The following is a 19,732-nucleotide window of genomic DNA, read 5'->3' on the forward strand; positions in this document are numbered from 1 at the left end:
ATGCTGACAATATAGCACCAGGTCTGGAGTCAACCTGGGTTCGAATCCAGACTAATCACCTCTTTCCCTGTTTTCCTCAGTCTCCTATATCAATTATACACTAAATTAAAGAGCTATCATTGCTCTAAGAACTTCCTAGATTTTCTGATTCTTTCAAGAGGTCTCTTTGTATACCCAAATATCTGACTTGAGCTGAAATTAAAATTGTTACCAGAAATCTAGAGTATTTCACAAATAATCATACTAATTAATAAAATCTCCTCCCCGTTTCATTCTTATTGCTACATCCCTCATACCATACATCTCCCTCTGCCCTATCCTTTTCTCACCTTTCGCCCTTTTCCCTTTGGAAGGAGGAGTCTACAGTGGAATGTCCAATGATCGGTGCTGAGGTCTCTCTGCTCTTGAACATTCTTATCAAAGACTATTTAACCAACAGATAATCAGTGGAATAAAACTGAAGGGAGTTGATAAATTATTTTTTTTAATTTTTGCAAGGCAATGGAGTTAAGTGACTTGCCCAAGGCCACACAGCTACATAATTATTGAGTGTTTGAGGTCAGATTTAAACTTAGGTACTCCTGACTCCAGGGCCAGTGCTCTATCCACTGTGCCACCTAGCTGTCCTGGGAATTGGTGAAATTTAAAACATACAGGGTTCAAAAGAAAGTTTAGGACAGAGTTTGAGGAAAAGGAAGACTTAATGTCTTTAGAAAAGTGGAATAAAACAAATAAAGGGGCTAAAATATCTATACCTTTTGACTCAGAAATGCCCTAGTAAGCTTGTACTCCACATAAAAAATACCAAATATACCAAAATATTTATTGCACTACTTTTTGTGATAGCAAAGAATTTGAAACAAAATATATGTCCATTGATTGGCTAAGCAAATTGTAGCTCATAAATAGTGGGAAATTGCTATGTTATAAGAAATGAAGAATATAATTAATACAGAGAATCAAGGAAAGTCTTGTCAGTAAATATTTATCAATATACCCATATATTACTCCAGAACCATTGCATGGTCTCAATTGGAATAAAGTAGAAGGCTCTAGACATGAAGTCATGAACAGATTAGAGGTCCAAGTCCTGTGAACAGCTCACACTTTAAGATTTTCGAAGTATATTGTACCCACTCTTATTTGAGTCTCTTGTCATTACCCCACTTTCTTTGATTTACCAAATAAAATTAAAAAGCTGAAATCCTCAATGGGATAGATATATGGATGGCTGAAATAGGAGTGATTTTTTGTTAAAATCTCATGTCAATGTATTCCAAACACTAAGAACCCATACACATTTTAGGTAATTAATCACTTTTCAGGCCTATTTTCCTCACATAGCTAATTTTAGAATTTCAGAATTTGATATCCATGCCATCCTTTCCCCTTAACTCACTGCAGTCCAGAAGGTATTTGCCAATTCTCTGTACAAACATAGACTGACAAGTTTTAGAGCACAAATAACTTTATTTATAGAACAAAGGAGGCAAATTCCCATCAGTGTCTATTGAGAATTACGTTATTGACTATTAAGTATAAAAGTGTATTTGTTCCTATTAACAAGTCTCAATCATTTTCATAACTGCCCCTGGAAAGGACTCAGGGAGCATGTAAGGATTTAAGGCAACAGTGGGTTTCCTTTCACATTTTCACTCCTCCTGCAGGTTCCCCTAGTTCTTTTTAAAAAGCTGATTTTTTTTGCCTTCAGTTCTCATTTCTCTCCATTCAGTTTCATATATCTCTGGTAGCTTTTCCTTGCCATGACTGTCTTTTGCCAACAGACCACATTTCTTGTAGCTCTTCTCCTGTCTCAGAATCTGGAAGTCATTTTGGGTTTCTTTTGTCACAATACATTTTTCTATCTATAGCCTCTGTTTTCCAAAGTTCTCTGCAGGTGCTGAAAAAGACTCATATTCCCCATGCTTCCTTTGACTTTGTGGTTTCCTTTGGTGTTGTTTGTTCTTCAAGCTTGAAGAAAGCCATGACATCAGAGAGGTGATGCCATGACATGTAAAGTGAGTTGGATTTAAGTGAAAGGAGTCTATGTAAAGTTACCAGCTTCACTTTTCTCCTCCAGAGTCATCTGGGTCCAGTGGCTCAGATATGGCTTAGCCTGGATACAGTGCAAGACCTCAGGTTCTTAAAGATAAGGTCTCTTGCAGGTCACATTTTGACTGAGACAAAGCCCATTCAACAACTAAGGTTAGTTAAGAAAGAGAGATGAGATTCATAGACCAAGAATGATCAATTTTGCTTTGTCCAAAATAAATAAATAAACTGAGGAGGAGTGAGGGGAAGGCAGATTAAAGTAGACAAAAAAGAAATGAAGCAAAGAATATCATTTTTCACACACACATGCACATACATACATCAACCTGGGGAGGGGACAACCCTCAGAATTTCAGACCTAAGCATAAACAATGGCTATTTACTTTTACTCTAAACCAATACAAGTCCCGGGATATCTACAGCTCAATCCCTCTATAATTTGTATTATTGCAGTGTCCCAGAGTGTCCAGAAGATGGTAGTCATTTCTTTTCCACTTTACCATTTAACTCGTCTCTCAATGCCAGAATATAACATAACTCAAATCCCTTTCTGCCTCTTCTGTACTTCTTATCCCACATCTCCAGGTCTCACCCACACAAAGTCTCCCTAGGGAGTAGAGCAACTCCTGAACTAAATCCCATACATCAATATCTGTTCTTTTCCCTGCCCCCCTCCCCACTCAAGCACATTATGAACCTCTTCTCCAAGTACATAACTCTCATAGTAATCATTTTCTTTCACTCTGCTGTGATTTATTTTGAGTTGATGGGTCAGCTTATTCAAATTACTCCTTGGAAACTCCTTGAGAGTTCATAGGGATTGTCTCTTGCCTGTTTTGCATCTCCAGGATGTAGCACAGTATTTGGCATAGGAGAGGGCCTTAATAAATGTTTTTTGACTAATTGTGGATCTCCTAAGGGAATCTTGGATAGATTTCAGAGACATTATGTTCTTAGTGAAAATAAGAATGTTGTTCTGTTTTCTCCCAAAAACTCAATTTTAAATTGATCAGTTAGGAATTTTCACTTGTTTTAGTCTTTAAAATGCTTTAGAATTTAATAACCCCATATATAGAACATATTACCATATATATTATTATTTAATAAATCTAGAAAAATAAACCCCTTTAGACAGAGAAAGAAATTGAGTATCAAGAACTGGAAAAGAGAATTAATTGTTGATTGCTCTGGTTAGAGTCTTTCTAAAGGATTGTTCATTTTTAGAAACTACATTTCTTTAAAGATGTTTACAAAGATGAGAATCTTCAGAAGTATTGTATCAGAGGGGAAAAAACAGAGAATTACAAAATCACAGGTTGCAAAAGTTGAAAAGGATCTAAGAGAATGATTAGTTTAGACTTTACATGAATTTTCAGATCAACTAGGGCTTCAATCTGTTCTGTTTGGCCTTCAGAGGTAGACTTGGGGAAAGAAGGAGAAACCAGATTTTAGCTTAATGTATCTTCAAAAATGAAAGGTATTTAAAAGTAGAATAGGCTAGTTGTCTGTCTTCTTTCCCTCACAATACTTGGACATCTTCATATGAAAAAAAATATTAAACAGGGAGATTTAACTCAGTGACAAATTAGACTAGTTGAATTCTGAAGTCTCATATAAACCCAAGATTCTATGGTCTGACAATTTCTCAGCTAATAATGTGGTGTAGATGTGTGTGGGAGGGAGGGGAGAATTAGGAAGGCAGTTGGATAAATGGTTGCGAACTCTTAGAATTAAGGTCACTCCACCTATCCATCTATTCTCACCCAGATGAACTATTAAGCCTTTAGTAGTCTCTGCTAGGAAATGTTAACACTTTAACTTTAAATCAGCTAAAATAAATATCAATTTCGAAATATCTACTGATGATCAAGGACTCTGAGAGAGAAAGAGTTAATGGTGATGGAAGTTCTCATGCATTTTTATGTCAATCAGATTCTAGATTTGCCTGGAAAGAGCATGCGAAGAATACCCTGCTGAATCTGCTTTGTTTTGATACTATAGATAATCGGGTTCATTAATGGTGGAAAAAGACAGTAGACATAACTCATGGCAATGTGAACTACATGAGGTACATGCTTTCCAAAATGGTGAATAAGGGACAGGCCAATTGCTGTAGCAAAGAAGACCACAAAACAAGAGATGTGGGAGACACAAGTATCAAGAGCTTTGACTCGCTCCTCTCCAGAGGCTATGCCTGTGACAGTCTTAGGATTAGTACATAAGAGAAGAGAATAATCAGAGAGTCAAGAATGCCAAGAAAACCAACAGCATAAATGCGATTAAATGTAATGTCTGCACAGGCCAGTTTGATAACATCCTGATGGAGGCAGACAGCATGGGAAAGGACATGAGAAGGACCATAAGGAAGCCAATGAAGAGAAAGAATTGGGGGAAATACAGTTATACATCCCCTTAGCAATACCCGCACTCCAATTTTTAGTACCTGAGAGTCTGTAAGAATGGTAGTATATCTCTAAGAATTACAGATAGCAATGTAACGGTCATACGCTATGGCAAGGAAGACACCTGACTCCACAATGGACAATGTGTGGATGATGTAGGCCTGTATAAAGCAAACACCATGGTGAATTTTTCTGTAGTCTAGCCACAAAACCCCCAGTACTGTAGGCATAGTGGTCAAGGTCATTCCAAGATCTGCGAGTGACAGCATAGCTAAGAAGTAGTACATGGGCTCATGGAGGTTTGGGTCATGTCTGATGAAGAAAAGGAGGGTGCCATTGCCAAGAATTACAGAAAAATACACAAGAAAGAAAGAGTTGGAGATGCAGTGATGAACTTCTTCCAATCCTGGAAAGCCAGTCAACAAGAAGGGGGCCACACTGACATTTGGCCATGTGTCAGATACTGCAGCAGATGAAGAAGAGTACCTCTTCATAGCCATGGATGCAGGTAGAAAGATCTCTTTTCCTTGTCGTTCCTTTTCAAAGAGAATTGGCATTTCAGTTCTCCAGGTTGTCTTTCTTAAAAAAAAAAAATTGCAACATTAAAATAGCCTAAATGTATTTGCAATCTGTTCCTTATATTTGTTTTTTGTTTTTTTATCACTCTCAACTCCTTTAAAATAGGGACAAAATAAGCACTTATATCTTTGGACATGAGTAATTTGGAGGATGCCTGTCCTTGCTCTCTATAAATATGCTTAGCACATTCTTTGTAACACAGTCACTTGATAGGGCCAACCCTTTAAAATATCAAATGCTAACTTTTCAAAGCTATTTTGGGGAAGAAAAAAAAATGTCTCGCTACTTTTCTTCAGTTCTCTCCCAATCTCCAGCTGCTTTTTAGACATTTTGAATTATATATATATACATAGCATAGAAATCTGAAGTACAACATGTTCAAAACTGATAATCCTTCTGTTTGAAAGCCTTCCTTTTTTATCTTTCCCATTATTTCAAAGGATATCACCATGCTCTTAATCACTCAGGTTCAAAACTTAGGTGTCATTCTCTCTTCCTTACTCTACCCTATCATTCATATCTATTCAGTTGACAAGTCCTATCCTTTTTACCTTTTAAAAACATTTTTATATGTCCTTTTCTTTCTTTCAACACTTTCATAACTCTTGGGCAAGGCCTCATTATCTCTCACCTAGACCATTACAATCACCTGCTATTAGGTCTCCCTTAGAAGCATCTACATGGGTATGTGGTTAGAGCACTGAACTTGGATTCAAGAAAACCTGAGTTCAAATCTAGCCTCAGACACTTAATAGCTGTGTGACCCTGAGCAAGTCATGTAAACAATACTATTTACCTCAGTTCCCCATCTGTAAAATAAGAATACAATAGAAAAGGAAACCATGAACCACTCCACTATCTTACCCAAGAAAACCCCATGGTCTTAGTCTATGGAATCACAAAAAGTCAGACATTACTGAATGATAGGAAAAGCAAAAATAAAAGCTCTCCCTGACTCATTTCTCCCCATTCAGTGAATTCACCCATTCTTGAATCAGAGACATCAGTTGTTCAGTGGATTGAGTGCTGGTCCAAGAGTCAGAAATATATGAAGTCAAAGTCTGTTTCTGATACTGTATGATTCTGGGAAAGTCATGTAACCTCTATTTGCCTCAGTTTTCTCAAATGAAAACACAAAATGGTAATTACCTTACAGTGTTGTTGTGAGGATCAAATGAGATAATTTTAAAAGTGTTTAGAACAGACCTGGTACATAATAGGAACTGTAAAAATATTTTTCCCTTCACTCCCCTTCAACTAAGATGGCAAATTGATCTTCCTCAAATAGTTTTCCTTAAAATAATTAAACCGTCATCAAGCATTATGTGTGATGGAGACAAACTAGAAGCATTCCCAATAAGAACAGGGTCATTATCAGTCCATTATTCAATATTGTAATAGAAATGTTAGCATTTTCAATAAGAGAAGAAAAAGAAACTGGAGAAATTAGAATAAGACCATGTGAAATAAAACGCCTCAGATAGTCAATCAATCAAGATTATTGGCTGGATATGTGGGCCTGTTATGTTATCAATAGCTACTTATCTTAGGTAACAATTTGAAAAAGATACATTTCAAACTGGTTTGTGTTTGAGCTCGGACCAACCAGGAAAAGAGAAATTACTTAAATGTAGACCCTTCACCCAATGCAGATAACAGTGCAGCTTGAGAATTCCTTCATTGGTGGTTTTCCACCCATTCTTCAGTTTCCATTACTTTTTCTTATCATTTTTAAAGTCTGAATTTTCTCATTTCTGATGCTTTCAGGCTATTTCCCTCCTTCTCCCAGCACACACACACACACACACACACACACACACACACACACACACACACACCACACAGACACATACTACTTGACTATATGATCTGATACAATAATTGATAAGGGATTTTGAACAGAATGAAGAATGGGGGGACGTGAATTTAAGATTTTTATTTAAATAATTCAGAATCTCTTCCCACTATGCATTCTCTTCACTCTGCTTTCTAGCTCTGCAAATCCATCTTTTTTTCCCTTTCCAATCTCCTACCTCTTTAATTCTTTACCTTCTTTTTTCCAGTTTTATTTCAAATTCTCTGCATTCTTGCATTCCTCTTTTAGTATTGTGATTCTACTCCCTCTTTTCAAATGACGGAGCAGGAAAAATCAGAATACAGAAATGTCTTAACTTCTAAGTTCTAGGTATCTGGCTATACCTCAATCAAACAAAATATGAAGCTCACATTTACACAGTAATTTAAAGGCCTGCAAAGCAATTTCAACTATCTTAAGAGTTGTATGCCATAACATGTATTACTTTCATCATGTACATGAAGAAGCTGAATCTTGGAGAGGTTAGACAATTTAGCAGTAATTATAGAGTTACAGAAACACAGAACCTGAGATTGGAAAAGAATTTCAGAGACCAATTAGAACTTGACCAATAACTCCTTCTATAATGCAGTCATCATGCTTCCTATAAGATTTCCATTGATGGGAAACTACCACCTCCCAAGACAGCTCATTCTGTTGTGGAATAGTTCTTGATTTAGGCTTGTTGTGACAGTCCTTTACCAACATGAAAATAATGACAAGGTTTCTCCTAATTCTTCTCTTCAGTAGGTATATCCTAAAACCTTGGTTGCTCTTTAGATATTCTCCAATTTATTCATGTCTAGCTAAAATAGGGTACCCAAAACTAAGTAAACTTCCCCCAGATTTGTTCGGATCTTAATGTCTGATATCTCTAGTAATAGATTATGTCTCTTTTCAAATACAGACTAAAGGAAAAAATATATCTTTTGGCTTACATATTTGCAATTGTTGGAGGTGAGATTAGATAGGTTTTGTGAATCATTTTGAATAATATTTATTTTTCTATTCCTTTTGGGTGTTTGCCAAAACTTGTACTTTTAGCCCATACTTTGCATACATTCCTCATTTGCTTTGACCTAGGAAGATCATTTAACTTAAACTGTCTCTAAACATAATCTTTGATATCAGTCTCTTCATTATACAAAAAGAGTCTGCATCCCTCTACAATCTCCAAGGAATTGAGGTCTGAATACTGTGACTTGTATAATCCAGTACAGTTAAGAGTTGGAACCGATTCAGGCATATAAGGTATTCTTCACAATGTGTGGAGGAGAACTTCAATTAACATGGAAATCTTTTCTCTTTATAGTTCTTTTGGGGGATATCTTGTTTCTTACTTGAATGTCTCCCTTCTTTTCTCATAACTTTTCTGCTGATGTTTCTATTCTTCCTCTGGATGCCTGGTCCAACTTCCTTAGGATGCACATTTTAGGTCATATTTTTTTCTAAATAAGAAATTTTCTAGAATGAGTTAACTTTTCAAAGGCAAAGTTATTTCCTTTTCATTATGGCCCTTTTAGCTTGCCCAATTCTCCTGGAAATGCAGGTCATAGAAATAATAATAATAATAGAAAAAAGAAATAATAATAATACTTCTTCCTGACTTCATGATGATATATAACATATATATATATATATGTTTATGCATACATATTTGGGTGGTTCAGTGAATAGAGTAAATAATTTATAAGCTAGTATTCATCTATAGAATTTGCATATTTCAAAAGTACCTATTACATATTATGAATTCACCAGCCTCAGATTGTCAATCAATCAAGATTATTGTTTGGAAAAGAAATAATAACAATAATGACATATATGTTTATAGTACTTTAAACTTTTCAAAGTGAATGCTTTACAAATACACACATATATATATATATATGTATATATATATATATATATATATAGTCAATACAACAACCCTATGAGGTAGATGCCATTATAATCCTCATTTCATAGATGAAGAAACAATGTTTCACTATTGTATTCTACTATAAAAAAATTTACCTCTTTCTCAAACAATGGAGTCAGACATCAAAGTCACTTATTCCATAATTGCTCAGGTCTCCAGAGGACAAAGATCCTCAGAATTGTCCAAGTAGTCTCTGTACCTATAATATTTCATTAGCAAAAAAAGAAGAATGGAGTTTGGTCCTTCTTAGGGGGAGGAAGGGTAGAGTGATTCAGAGATTCATGTACCCTTAAATCAAGGAATATAAACAAAGATCAACAAAACTATCATTTGAGAGGAGGGACTTAACATATGTTTCTATTTATATTTCTAACCCCACAAAAGTCAAGACCCTATATATGATACAGAAAATGCTCAATGAATATTGAAGGTGTTCTAGATTTTTATTTTAATAATTCAGTATCTCTTTTCACTATGCATTCTCTTCACTCTGCTTTCTAGCTCCGCAAATCCATCTTTTTTCCTTTCCAATCTCCTACCTCTTTCATTCTTTACCTCTTCTTTTCCAGTTTTATTTCAAATTCTCTGCTATACATCTCTCCATCTTGCATTCCTCTTTTAGTATTGCTATTCTACTCCTTCTTTTCAAATGAGAGAGTAGGAAAAATCAGAATACAGAAAACTTCCCTTCCTAAAGTTGATTGTAGTATGGATATTTATCTATTTAGCACATGGCAACATTATCTGCTACTCTTAGTGTGATCTACCACTCTGTCACTATCATTTAATGTCCTTTTTCTAGGTGGCATTACTATCCCTTTCTACTATTATTTCATGCTATTCCATTTCACACAGTTTATTTTCTATCTAAATTGGATTATTCAACCCTAATATAGATCCTGTCTTTTCATTCTTTCATGCTTTTGTTCACAACCTCTTCTGTGCCTAGAATGTATTCCTCTACACAGTCTCTATATATATTGGGGCAACTAGGTAGTGCAATGGATAGAGCACTGACCTTGGTATCAGGAGGACAGGAGTTCAAATCTAACTCATTCACTTGCCACTTAACTAGCTGTGTGATCTTGGGAAAATCACTTGAATCTGATTTCCTCACATTCATATCTGATCACTGGAGCCAGATGACTGTAGAAGAGAATTTGAGGCTGGTGACTTAGCTCAGCATCTCCTCACTAAAATCCAATTCATATGCTTGTCATGGCATCATCTCCCTATTCACTCTATTCACTGCACCACCCATATATGTATGTATAAACATACATATATATAATATATATATATATATATATATATATATATGTGATATATCATCATGAAGTCAGGAAGAATTTTGTTCTTATTAGTTATGTGATCCAAGGCAAGTCACCTAACATTTACCAACTTCATTTTTCTCATCTGTAAAATCAGTATAAAATAGCAAATGATTTGTTGTGAGGATAAAATGATCCCAAAGTTTTTATGTAGTTTAAATTTTTTTACTTTTTACTTTATTAGCTTAAAATTACACTAAAGCAATTTTGATACATCTGGTATATCGACGATCTCTCTACACAATTACATATATACATATATGTTTATAATACATAAATATATGTACATGTGGTTATCATAACACACAAAGATACAGAAGGCATCAGAAAATTCTAGATAATGTAATAGAGTCTGGATTACCTAATATATTAGAATATATCAGTATACATCATATTAGTATATATAATATACTAATATATGGTACTATATAATCTTATAAATGTGAACATTGTGCTCTGTACATAATGGATATTTATTAAATTTTATGATATTAAACTACTGGAGATAAGGTGAAAATAATATATATCTTGAATTCTAGGAAAACAAATAAAGATGATGCAAAGGGTAGAATCATGGGTCAAAAGAACAAACAAAACACTTTTGGGAAATGTTCTTTAAATATGACTGGCCACCTGGCCCTCTTTGACCTGCCAAACTATTGTACTGGCCCTCTGACTTATAACCTAAGTGTCTAAATGTTGAATTGCTGACTCATTTATGAGCTAAAACACCAATTGAGTGATTTAGTATGATTATGACTCAACACAAAATGACTTCCTGAAACACAGACTGATCATCACCCGAGGAATGAGTCAGCTGTACCTATAGGCTTATCTGGGGTTCCCTACTTGCAGCCCTGGGCACTATCAGAACTACTCCAGAGATGAGAGATCCTGAGAGGACTGGTCTGAAGATATAAGGGGAGGGCTATGAAAGGATGGCAGGGAAATACTCATAACATCATTAGCAAGTCACTTACCCTGTCTGGGTCTCAGATTCTTCATCTAAATAAAGAGATTGCATCAGACAGTCTTCACTTTTGAATCCTACAAGTCTATTCTGAACACTAGTCATTCCTCAAAAAAAAATAACGGGGTGGCTAGGTGGCACAGTGGATAAAGCACCGGCCCTGGAGTCAGGAGTACCTGGGTTCAAATCCAGTCTCAGACACTTAATAATTACCTACCTGTGTGGCCTTGGGCAAGCCACTTAACCCCATTTGCCTTGCAAAAACCTAAAAAAAATGACTTACTTTTGTTCCTAGGGATCCCTTCATAAATTCACCTGACAATCTATTCATTGAACTACAGTTTACTGAAAACCTACCATGTTCAAGATTCTAATATCTCAGTTGACATGAAATAATCTGAATTTCTAGGAGGTGCACTACATTTAGCAATTTGAGAGGGCTGAAGAAAGTATTTGAATGGGACAGAACCCCAGAGTTGGTGTTTGAGAAGGTAGGATGAAATAGGACACAAAGTCAAATGAAACAAAGGTAAATGGCCAAGACAGTAAAGGGAGAAAAGGGAGATTAGAATAGGAGTGAAGAATTAAGATTATAGGAATACGCAGAAAAATTGAAGTCTGATGAGCAAGAAGGAAATCTTAAAAGTAGTTACTCACAGTGAGAGAAATTGAAGGATAAGTTCAAAGTTCAAAACTATTGAGGTAGCCAGTTATAACTAGTGAAGATAACTGAGATGTACCCCTCATTGTAGGGGAACATCATCGGATCTTAAATTTGGAGGTGTGAGAGACTGTAGAAATAATTCTCATATGCATCCCTCTCTTTTTTTGGATGAGAAAACAGGCTCAGAACAGTGAAGTGGTTTGTCCAATTATACTGCACAGCAGTCAGGCTTTGAATTGGGTCTTGATTCTTTCATTCTCTGCAACTGCATCATATTATCTCTACTCTGTCCTCTACTTTAAAACAAACAAATCAAGAAAGAGTAATATAAGAATTAAAATAAATAATAATAACTCACCTTCTCCTTTCTCCACCTTTCTGGCAAGCACTAAGTCCTAAACAACCATCCCTTGCTCTTGAATAGTTGCAATCACATCTCCTTAGTTCATTAGAGCTCGTCCTAAAGTTAGAAGGTAACTGAAATCTGAACAACAGGGCTGTTAATATGCTTAAACCTAAAAGCCCACAGTCTACATTCTTGCCAGAATATTTATGAAAGCAACTAACTCCCCAGAGCCATTTCTTGCTCTCATACATTTAATTTCTAGGTAAACATCCTTCTTTTTCCTTCCCAAACTAGGGGAACTTGAACCAACAAATCTGAATCTCTCCCAAGAATCGTTGAATACCAGGTCCTCCTGCACTTAAGAAGAATAGAGAAAGCAAGCGTTGTGTCAGTCTGATCACCTGAGACCATTAGAGGAGGGAAATTTGCATACTCCCATAGGTCAGTCTCTAAGATGCCCTTGAAATCTCACAGCTTTGACTCCATTTCTTAATTGATTTTCATTTCTGGATTATATATCCCCTTGGAAAATAAGTCCTATAACTTATTATCTATTATGTGAAATAAAAATTATTAGACATATAATCTGCCCTAAAACTTTCTTGACCCAATTTTAAGGAGCCTTGGAAGTGATATTTGGTGAATGGAGAATATTTTTCTTCATATTCCACCCCCACTATACCACAACCCCTAAATACCTTCTTTGACTTTCTCTAATGTTACTCACAAGTTTTGAATTTTGGTAAAAATATTTGTGATTGTGTCCTAGCCTCCATTTGACTATAGAGGCTAAATTCTAAACTTTGAATGTCATCCACTTTAGTACAGCATTCTAAGAACTAGGTTTAATAATTGTCTTCTGAATTTAATTATTTTCCTGCTTAAGACAAGATTACCAGAAAGAGAGGAAGGGGGGGAAGCTAAAACCTCTTGGGGGACACCAATGCCACTCTGTCCAGAATAAGGCAAGGCCTTTCCCAACTCTGGGAAGAAGGTTGTTCTATTCTTTTTTCAGGGGTGGTTGCAGGGCAATAGGACTGAGTGACTTGCACATTAAGTGTCTGAGACCAGATTTGAATTCAGGTCCTCCTGATTCCAGGGTCAGTGCTCTATCCACTGAGACACCTAGCTGTCTCAAAGAAACCCATCCTAGAGCCACACTCTCCAAATCACTTATCCTGTTTGCAAAGAGATAGTGAAATCAAGGTGAAGAATGAATCATTCTTCAATGAAACTTCCTTCAAAGGAAGGAATTAGTTTCACTTGACTACACAGATTTGTTAGGTTTTGTTTCTTTTTGCAATTTTTGAGGCTAGGGCATTAGGGAGAGGGTTACAAAAAAAGACAGTTGTTGAAAAAAATAATGTACAGACCAAAATGAAAGTCTAGGAAAAAACACAGACAAAAGGATAGCTAAAAACTCTGAATAATATTTTTCAGTGTTATTATGTGTTATATTCTTAATAGATTTTACATCTCTAGCTTTGATTTAAGCTTAGGAGATAAGGTATTTTGCTATAAAAAGCTGATCAACTGCTTATGAGAAAATATTTTCTCCACTTTATTAAATAAATTGAGGTGGGAACATATTTCCCCCTTCAGTTTGTGACTTCCTTTATTATATAACAACTCTTCAAACAGAAATGTCTCTAGCTCTGGAAATCATGCTTTGGAAGTATCCTCAATAGTATGTCTTTCCCTTTGATTGTTTGGTTCTTCTCATAACTTTGAAGAGGGTGACCATGACAGTTTTGTCTCATTCCTCTCCAGGTTGTAGTTTATACTATGTTTGAGGCCCCAAGAACTGATTATCTTACCCTAAATTTTTAGTTTCCTTATATGTAATTTCTTTTTTTTCTTGATTAATGAAAACTTTCTTGGTAAATGCTTTCACTCTCATCCATCTTACACCAGTCCAAGGAGTTCACCTCTAGGCACAAGACCAAAGTATCAGTGTTCCTCTCATACCCCTTAAATGTGGCCCTATTTCCAAAACTCCACAAAATAACACTGGAATCCTAGTCCAGTATTCCTAGCTAGAGTATCCAGATAACTAATTTGCTTTGAACACTAATTTTTTTTTAAAGTAAACTTTGCAAGAGATAGGTTTGGATAATTGCGTTGTTGTCTGGTTTTGCTGAAACAATGAGGTTAACCTTGATTGCCTCGCATCCAGGACCATCTCCAGTTCTCTTGACTCATATCTGGCCACTGGACCCAGCTGACTCTGGTGGAGAAAGTGATTCTGGTGACTTAGCACAGCGCCCCCCTCACTCAAAGCCAATTCAGGTGTTTGTCATGACATCACTTCCCTGATGCCAAGGTCTTCTTCAAGAATGAAGGACAGAGGGCAGCGAGGTGGCGCAGTGGATAGAGCCCTGGCCTTGGAGTCAGGAGTACTGGATTCAAATCCAACCTCAGACACTTAATAATTACCTAGCTGTGTGACCTTGGGCAAGCCACTTAACCCTATTGCCTTGAAAAATCTTAAAAAACAAACAAAAAAAATAACGAAGGACAAACATCATCCTCATCAACCTCGACAATATGTGCTTAATACATTGAGAGGGCTTGGATATATAATGGTGTTGTGAAATTATCATTGAAATCATCACACTGGTATTATCTTGGTATTACTGGGACTCGTTGATATGGGAAGAAAACCATATTCTTAAGGCCAAAGACTACCACAATTATCCGGATATCACCAATAGTGCTGCTTCCTATCAATCAGGTCAAAAGATGATATAGTTCTGGAAAAGGCATTGAGATGATCACTTTGCACAATACTACCTTCATTTTAAAAAAACATAATGTGCAAATCATGTCATAATGTATGTGGCAATATGGTCCTCTTCAATTATGAAGGACAAATGTGATGTTTTACTTCATATTTTAATTTTTCTTTTTATTTGTATTCCCAGAGTTTAGCCTACTAAATAGTGTATAGTTAGTATTTATAAATGATTTTAACTGTCTGGCATGCAAATTGTGAGGAAGATGTGAATCTAGTAATTAATGAACATGTAAGTATGTTTATGAATTAGGGATGAGAATTAATTTACGTTTTGAAATAATGAGAAGAAATACAATAACAAATAATTTGGCAGTCCAAGTAGTCCCTCATACCAATCTAGGATACATGTGAGGATGGTAGACACTCAATCCTATCATGCATAATAAACCCCCACACAAAGTATAATGAGACATACGCCCCACTTGAAAACATAGAGTTCATAGTGTTAAGATGAAATTTTTATTAAAAGGAATAAAATAAATTGGAAATCCTTAATTAAGCAACCAGTAAAAATTTCCAAAATGACTTAAAATTCTCTTCTAGGGGTGATCTTTCCTCTTCTAAAAGTTCCAGTAATCACAATGCTTGCCTTCACCTATTGATTAATACTGGTCAAATTGGGATAATGGGGGATTGTCTTTTATTTATGTCTCTCCATCTTCTTTATGGTTTTTCCCAACTTTATAGTTCAGACACTTTTTATTATAAAGATAAATCTCTAAGATTCTCCAATCATTTGTTGTCATATTTAGTGGTACTGTCCTCTTATTTATTATTTTACTTCATGTTCTTTGGAATTCACCAGTCACTAACTATGTCCTGACCATGAATTCCTTCGGATAGATTTGATTCATTCTTCACACTCAGTTGACAGAGGGAGGCAGAAATGGCTAATATCAGAATTTAGAACACACGTTTAAAGAACATTTGGTAATCTACCTCTTCTGATCTAAAAAAAATGATTACCAGGAGCAGGGCACTATAGGCACCATAGTCATCTGTTAAAACATGAAGGTGGTAAAGGAGGGAAAAATTAAACAAGATAATACATTTTATTTTTTGTGTTACTCTTCTTTAATATCATCTTTTTAGCTATATCATGCCTTCTTTCTTACTAAGAATATTGTATGAGATTAGAGCCTCAAATGTTTGCCTAATATAGTTGATCCCATCATTTTAGCACTTAGCTGAAAATATCACAATCTATTCTTAAGGCTAAAGGCATTTTTACCTGAACTTCTTTGAGAATTTAATGACACTCCATAGGAAACCTATCCTCCCTCCTTTCATGACAAACTTCATTAAGGAAAGTTCAAGATATGGGTCTATTCAGAGAAAAAATACGAAGAATGCCATTCCGTATCTGCTTGGTCTTGACACTATAGATAATAGGGTTCATTAATGGAGGAAAGATAAAGTACACAAAGCTCATGATGATGAGAACCACATGTGGTAGATGCTTCCCAAAATGATGGATAAGTGTTAGACCAATCACTGTTATATAAAACACCAGGACACAACAGACATGAGAAATACAGGTATTGAGGGCCTTGGCTCTCTCCTCTCCAGAGGCTATGTTCATGACTGTTTTTAGAATCAGTATATAAGAAAAGAGGATGATAACAGAGTTTAGGAAACCTGTCAATGAAGCCAAAACAACAGGGTAGATGAGATTGAAGGTAATGTCAGCACAAGCCAATTTGATAACATCTTGGTGGAGGCAGAAAGTATGGGAGAGAATGTGGGAATGGCAATTAAAAAAACCCATGTAGTCTCAGAATTAGAGGGATAAGGGAAAGAAATGCTCTCATGAAGACCACAATCCCAATCTTTACCACCGGAGAATCAGTAAGGATAGAAGTATATCTCAGTGGGTTGCAAATGGCAACAAAACAGTCATAAGCCAGAGCGAGTAAGACTCCAGATTCCATGACTGAGAGTGTGTGGATAAAATAGGCCTGGGAGAAGCATGACTCATGACTGATCTCTCTGTGGTTCAACCATAGGACCCCCATCACTGTGGGCATTGTAGTCAAGGTCACTCCAAGATCAGTGGCTGCTAGCATAGCTAGAAAGTAGTATATGGGCTCATGGAGGCTGCGGTCATCCCTGATGAGGAAGAGAAGAATGCTATTGCCAAGAATAACAGAGGCATACACAATAAAGAAAGGGATGGAGATCCAACAGTGAGCTTTCTCCAACCCTGGGAAGCCAGTCAACAGGAATGGGGCTGTGCTACTGTTAAGCCACGTGGTGGTACTCCTACAAGTGGAAAAGAAGTCTTTCTTGTAATTCTGTCCTAAGGTAAATATGTCTTTCCCTTCTTTTTGTCCCATTTCCATAGTGAGTTATCTGGCCACCAACACACTTTCAGACCTGCCTAGTTAATTGTAAAATAGAGTAATCTGGGAAAAACTGATCTCTAAGAATGAGGATATGTTCACCAAATGAAAGGACTAACCTCTTTTTTGGTGGTGGGGAGCCTTGGAGAAGGAATGGGGATGACAGAGAAGAATGGTAGGAATATAATAAGAATTTCATAGACATTACAACTTGATTTTGACAAAGCATCTGATAAATTGTATTATTTTATTGTTGTGAACAAGATGATCAGCTGTTGAATAACTGAACCTAAAAAGTTTTAACAAATGTACCAATTCCAAGTTTAGTTCTATGGCCATATATAATCATTCTAATTCACAAGGAGAGTAAGCATAATCTCTCTTGTCTTGCTTTATATAGATTTTAAAATAATTGAGTAGCAGTATTTCTGAATCAGTGGGTCATTGAAATTGTTTATAAAATATTTTTATATATTATTCGTTTGCAATTATTATTCTGAGGAGTCTTATTTTGCATTCTCTTTCTTCCTCCCTTCCTTCCTGCCTACTTCATCTCTTCCCATTCCAATCCATCCTTTATTTAATTGTCAAAGTGATTTATATAAAGTTCAAACCAGTTCATGTTACCGTCCTCCTCAAGAACCCCCAATGGCTTTCTATCACTTCTAGGTTCAAATACGAAATCCTTTGCTTGTCAATCAAAGTCCTTCATAACCTGACCCTTTCCCATCCAAATGTTTTCCTTCCTCATTTCCATCTCAACTACTAAATTTTCCTTCTCAACAAAATATTTGATAGAGAATCTCAGACTATTTCTGTAGAAAAAATAGAATGTAGACTAGACCAATGATGTCAATTCAAATAGAAATAGATTCCTGTGGGCCACATATTGACTTAGAAAACCACAAATTGATATAATCTATATTTTATTGTATTATTTGGTTAAATATTTATCAACTATATTTTAATACAATTCAGACATTGACACAAATATGTACACATACATATATATGCAATAAGTAAAAAGATAAGTATACATGTATGTAATTCATATACATATATATATGCATACATTTATAAATATATAAAAAATTACCCTCCCAAAAAGGAGGTTGAATGACCACTTCTTGGATAAACCATAGTGAATATTCTTTTGAAGTTAATAGAAGATGACCGCTTTTGCTTGAACTTTGACCTGACTCTGAAATTCTGTGATTTTGTGAAGCAGCAACTTCCCTTTTGGAGTTTTCATTGTACTAGAGGGATGGAAGTATATAAGGAGACAATTATGTGTATTTATGTATATATGCATATTTGCTCATATATAATATATATATATAGCATATCACACATATGATGTCTGAAGGAGAACGTGAGCTACTTGGGAACAACAAGGAACATTTGGTATCTGTCTTTATGTCATTTAAAGTCTGACACATAATAGGTGCTCAACTAATGCTTGTTGAATTGAATTGAGAAGAGTTGAGGATGATGCTCTAACAACTTAGGGAATTTACAAATGGCTTCTGATAGCAGATGACAAATGAGTTAACCCTGGAAAGGATACTAGGGATGATTCTAAAAGGATCTATCCTTTATTGAAAGGTTTCTGTTTTGAAAGATTTTTCTTGCCTTTTGTTCATTGAAATTGTTTGGGCTTGGGTCTAGATGCACAGTAGATAGATTGTTGGACCCAGAGTCAAGAAGACTATTGTGTAGATCAAATGAGATAAGATGAAGAGTGCTTTGCAAAAGTTAAATTGCTAAATAATTGCTAGAAATATTGATAATTAAATTATGTTATAATTAAAATTATAACATCCTCTCATTCATAACCTAGCTCCACTACCATTCTTCTACCTTTCCAGATTTCTTAAAATATACCCTACATGTTCTCTTCAAACAAAGAACTCTGATCTTTTTACTTCCTTGAACTAGACAATCCATTTCCAAATTCCTGGCATTTTTACTGGCTGGCCCATATTTGGGATTCTTTCCTACTCCATCTCTTTATCCTGATTTTTCTGTTTTTCAGTCTCATTTAAAATCCTATCTGTTATAGGCATCCTTTCCCAATCCTACTTAATTCTCTGTTAATTATTTCCTATTTATCTTATATATATCGAACATATAGTTAACATTATGTCTTTCCCAATAGCTTGTGAGCTCCTTGACATCAAGGCCTTCCTTTTATCTTTCTTTGTATTCCCAATTATTATTCAAAAAATCCCTGATATATCCCCCTTAAGAATGCTCTCAAGAATCTGAGTTTTCTTTTGTCTCTCTCAATGCTCAGTTCTTAGAAATAGAGATTCAAAAATATCAGGCACTTAATTGTTTAATGCCTAAATTTTTCAGTATAGTCTTACTATCTCCTATGAAGCCTCATTGCTGGGACAGCAACAGATTTTCTTGGAATCTACTGGACCTCATTACAAGATCATTTGCTTGCAGTGTGTGATACCTGTTCAATTCC

The 19,732-nt window shown here is 35.6% G+C and overlaps 1 protein-coding gene and 1 pseudogene across 1 annotated transcript; both read right to left on the reverse strand.

The window, feature by feature from the left end:
* Positions 1–3,292: 3,292 nt before the first annotated feature.
* On the reverse strand, positions 3,293–5,027 carry LOC141489995 (olfactory receptor 51B6-like; annotated as a pseudogene).
* An 11,199-nt stretch (positions 5,028–16,226) lies between these two features.
* Positions 16,227–18,144, reverse strand: LOC141490007 (olfactory receptor 51B6-like). Its single transcript, XM_074190303.1, is given in 3 exon segments — positions 16,227–16,679; positions 16,681–17,154; positions 18,130–18,144. Coding segments are annotated over 3 exon segments (942 nt in total).
* Between the last annotated feature and the right edge of the window lie 1,588 nt (positions 18,145–19,732).

The sequence above is a fragment of the Macrotis lagotis genome, chromosome 1, assembly GCF_037893015.1.
Source record: "Macrotis lagotis isolate mMagLag1 chromosome 1, bilby.v1.9.chrom.fasta, whole genome shotgun sequence".
Lineage (NCBI taxonomy): Eukaryota > Metazoa > Chordata > Mammalia > Peramelemorphia > Peramelidae > Macrotis > Macrotis lagotis.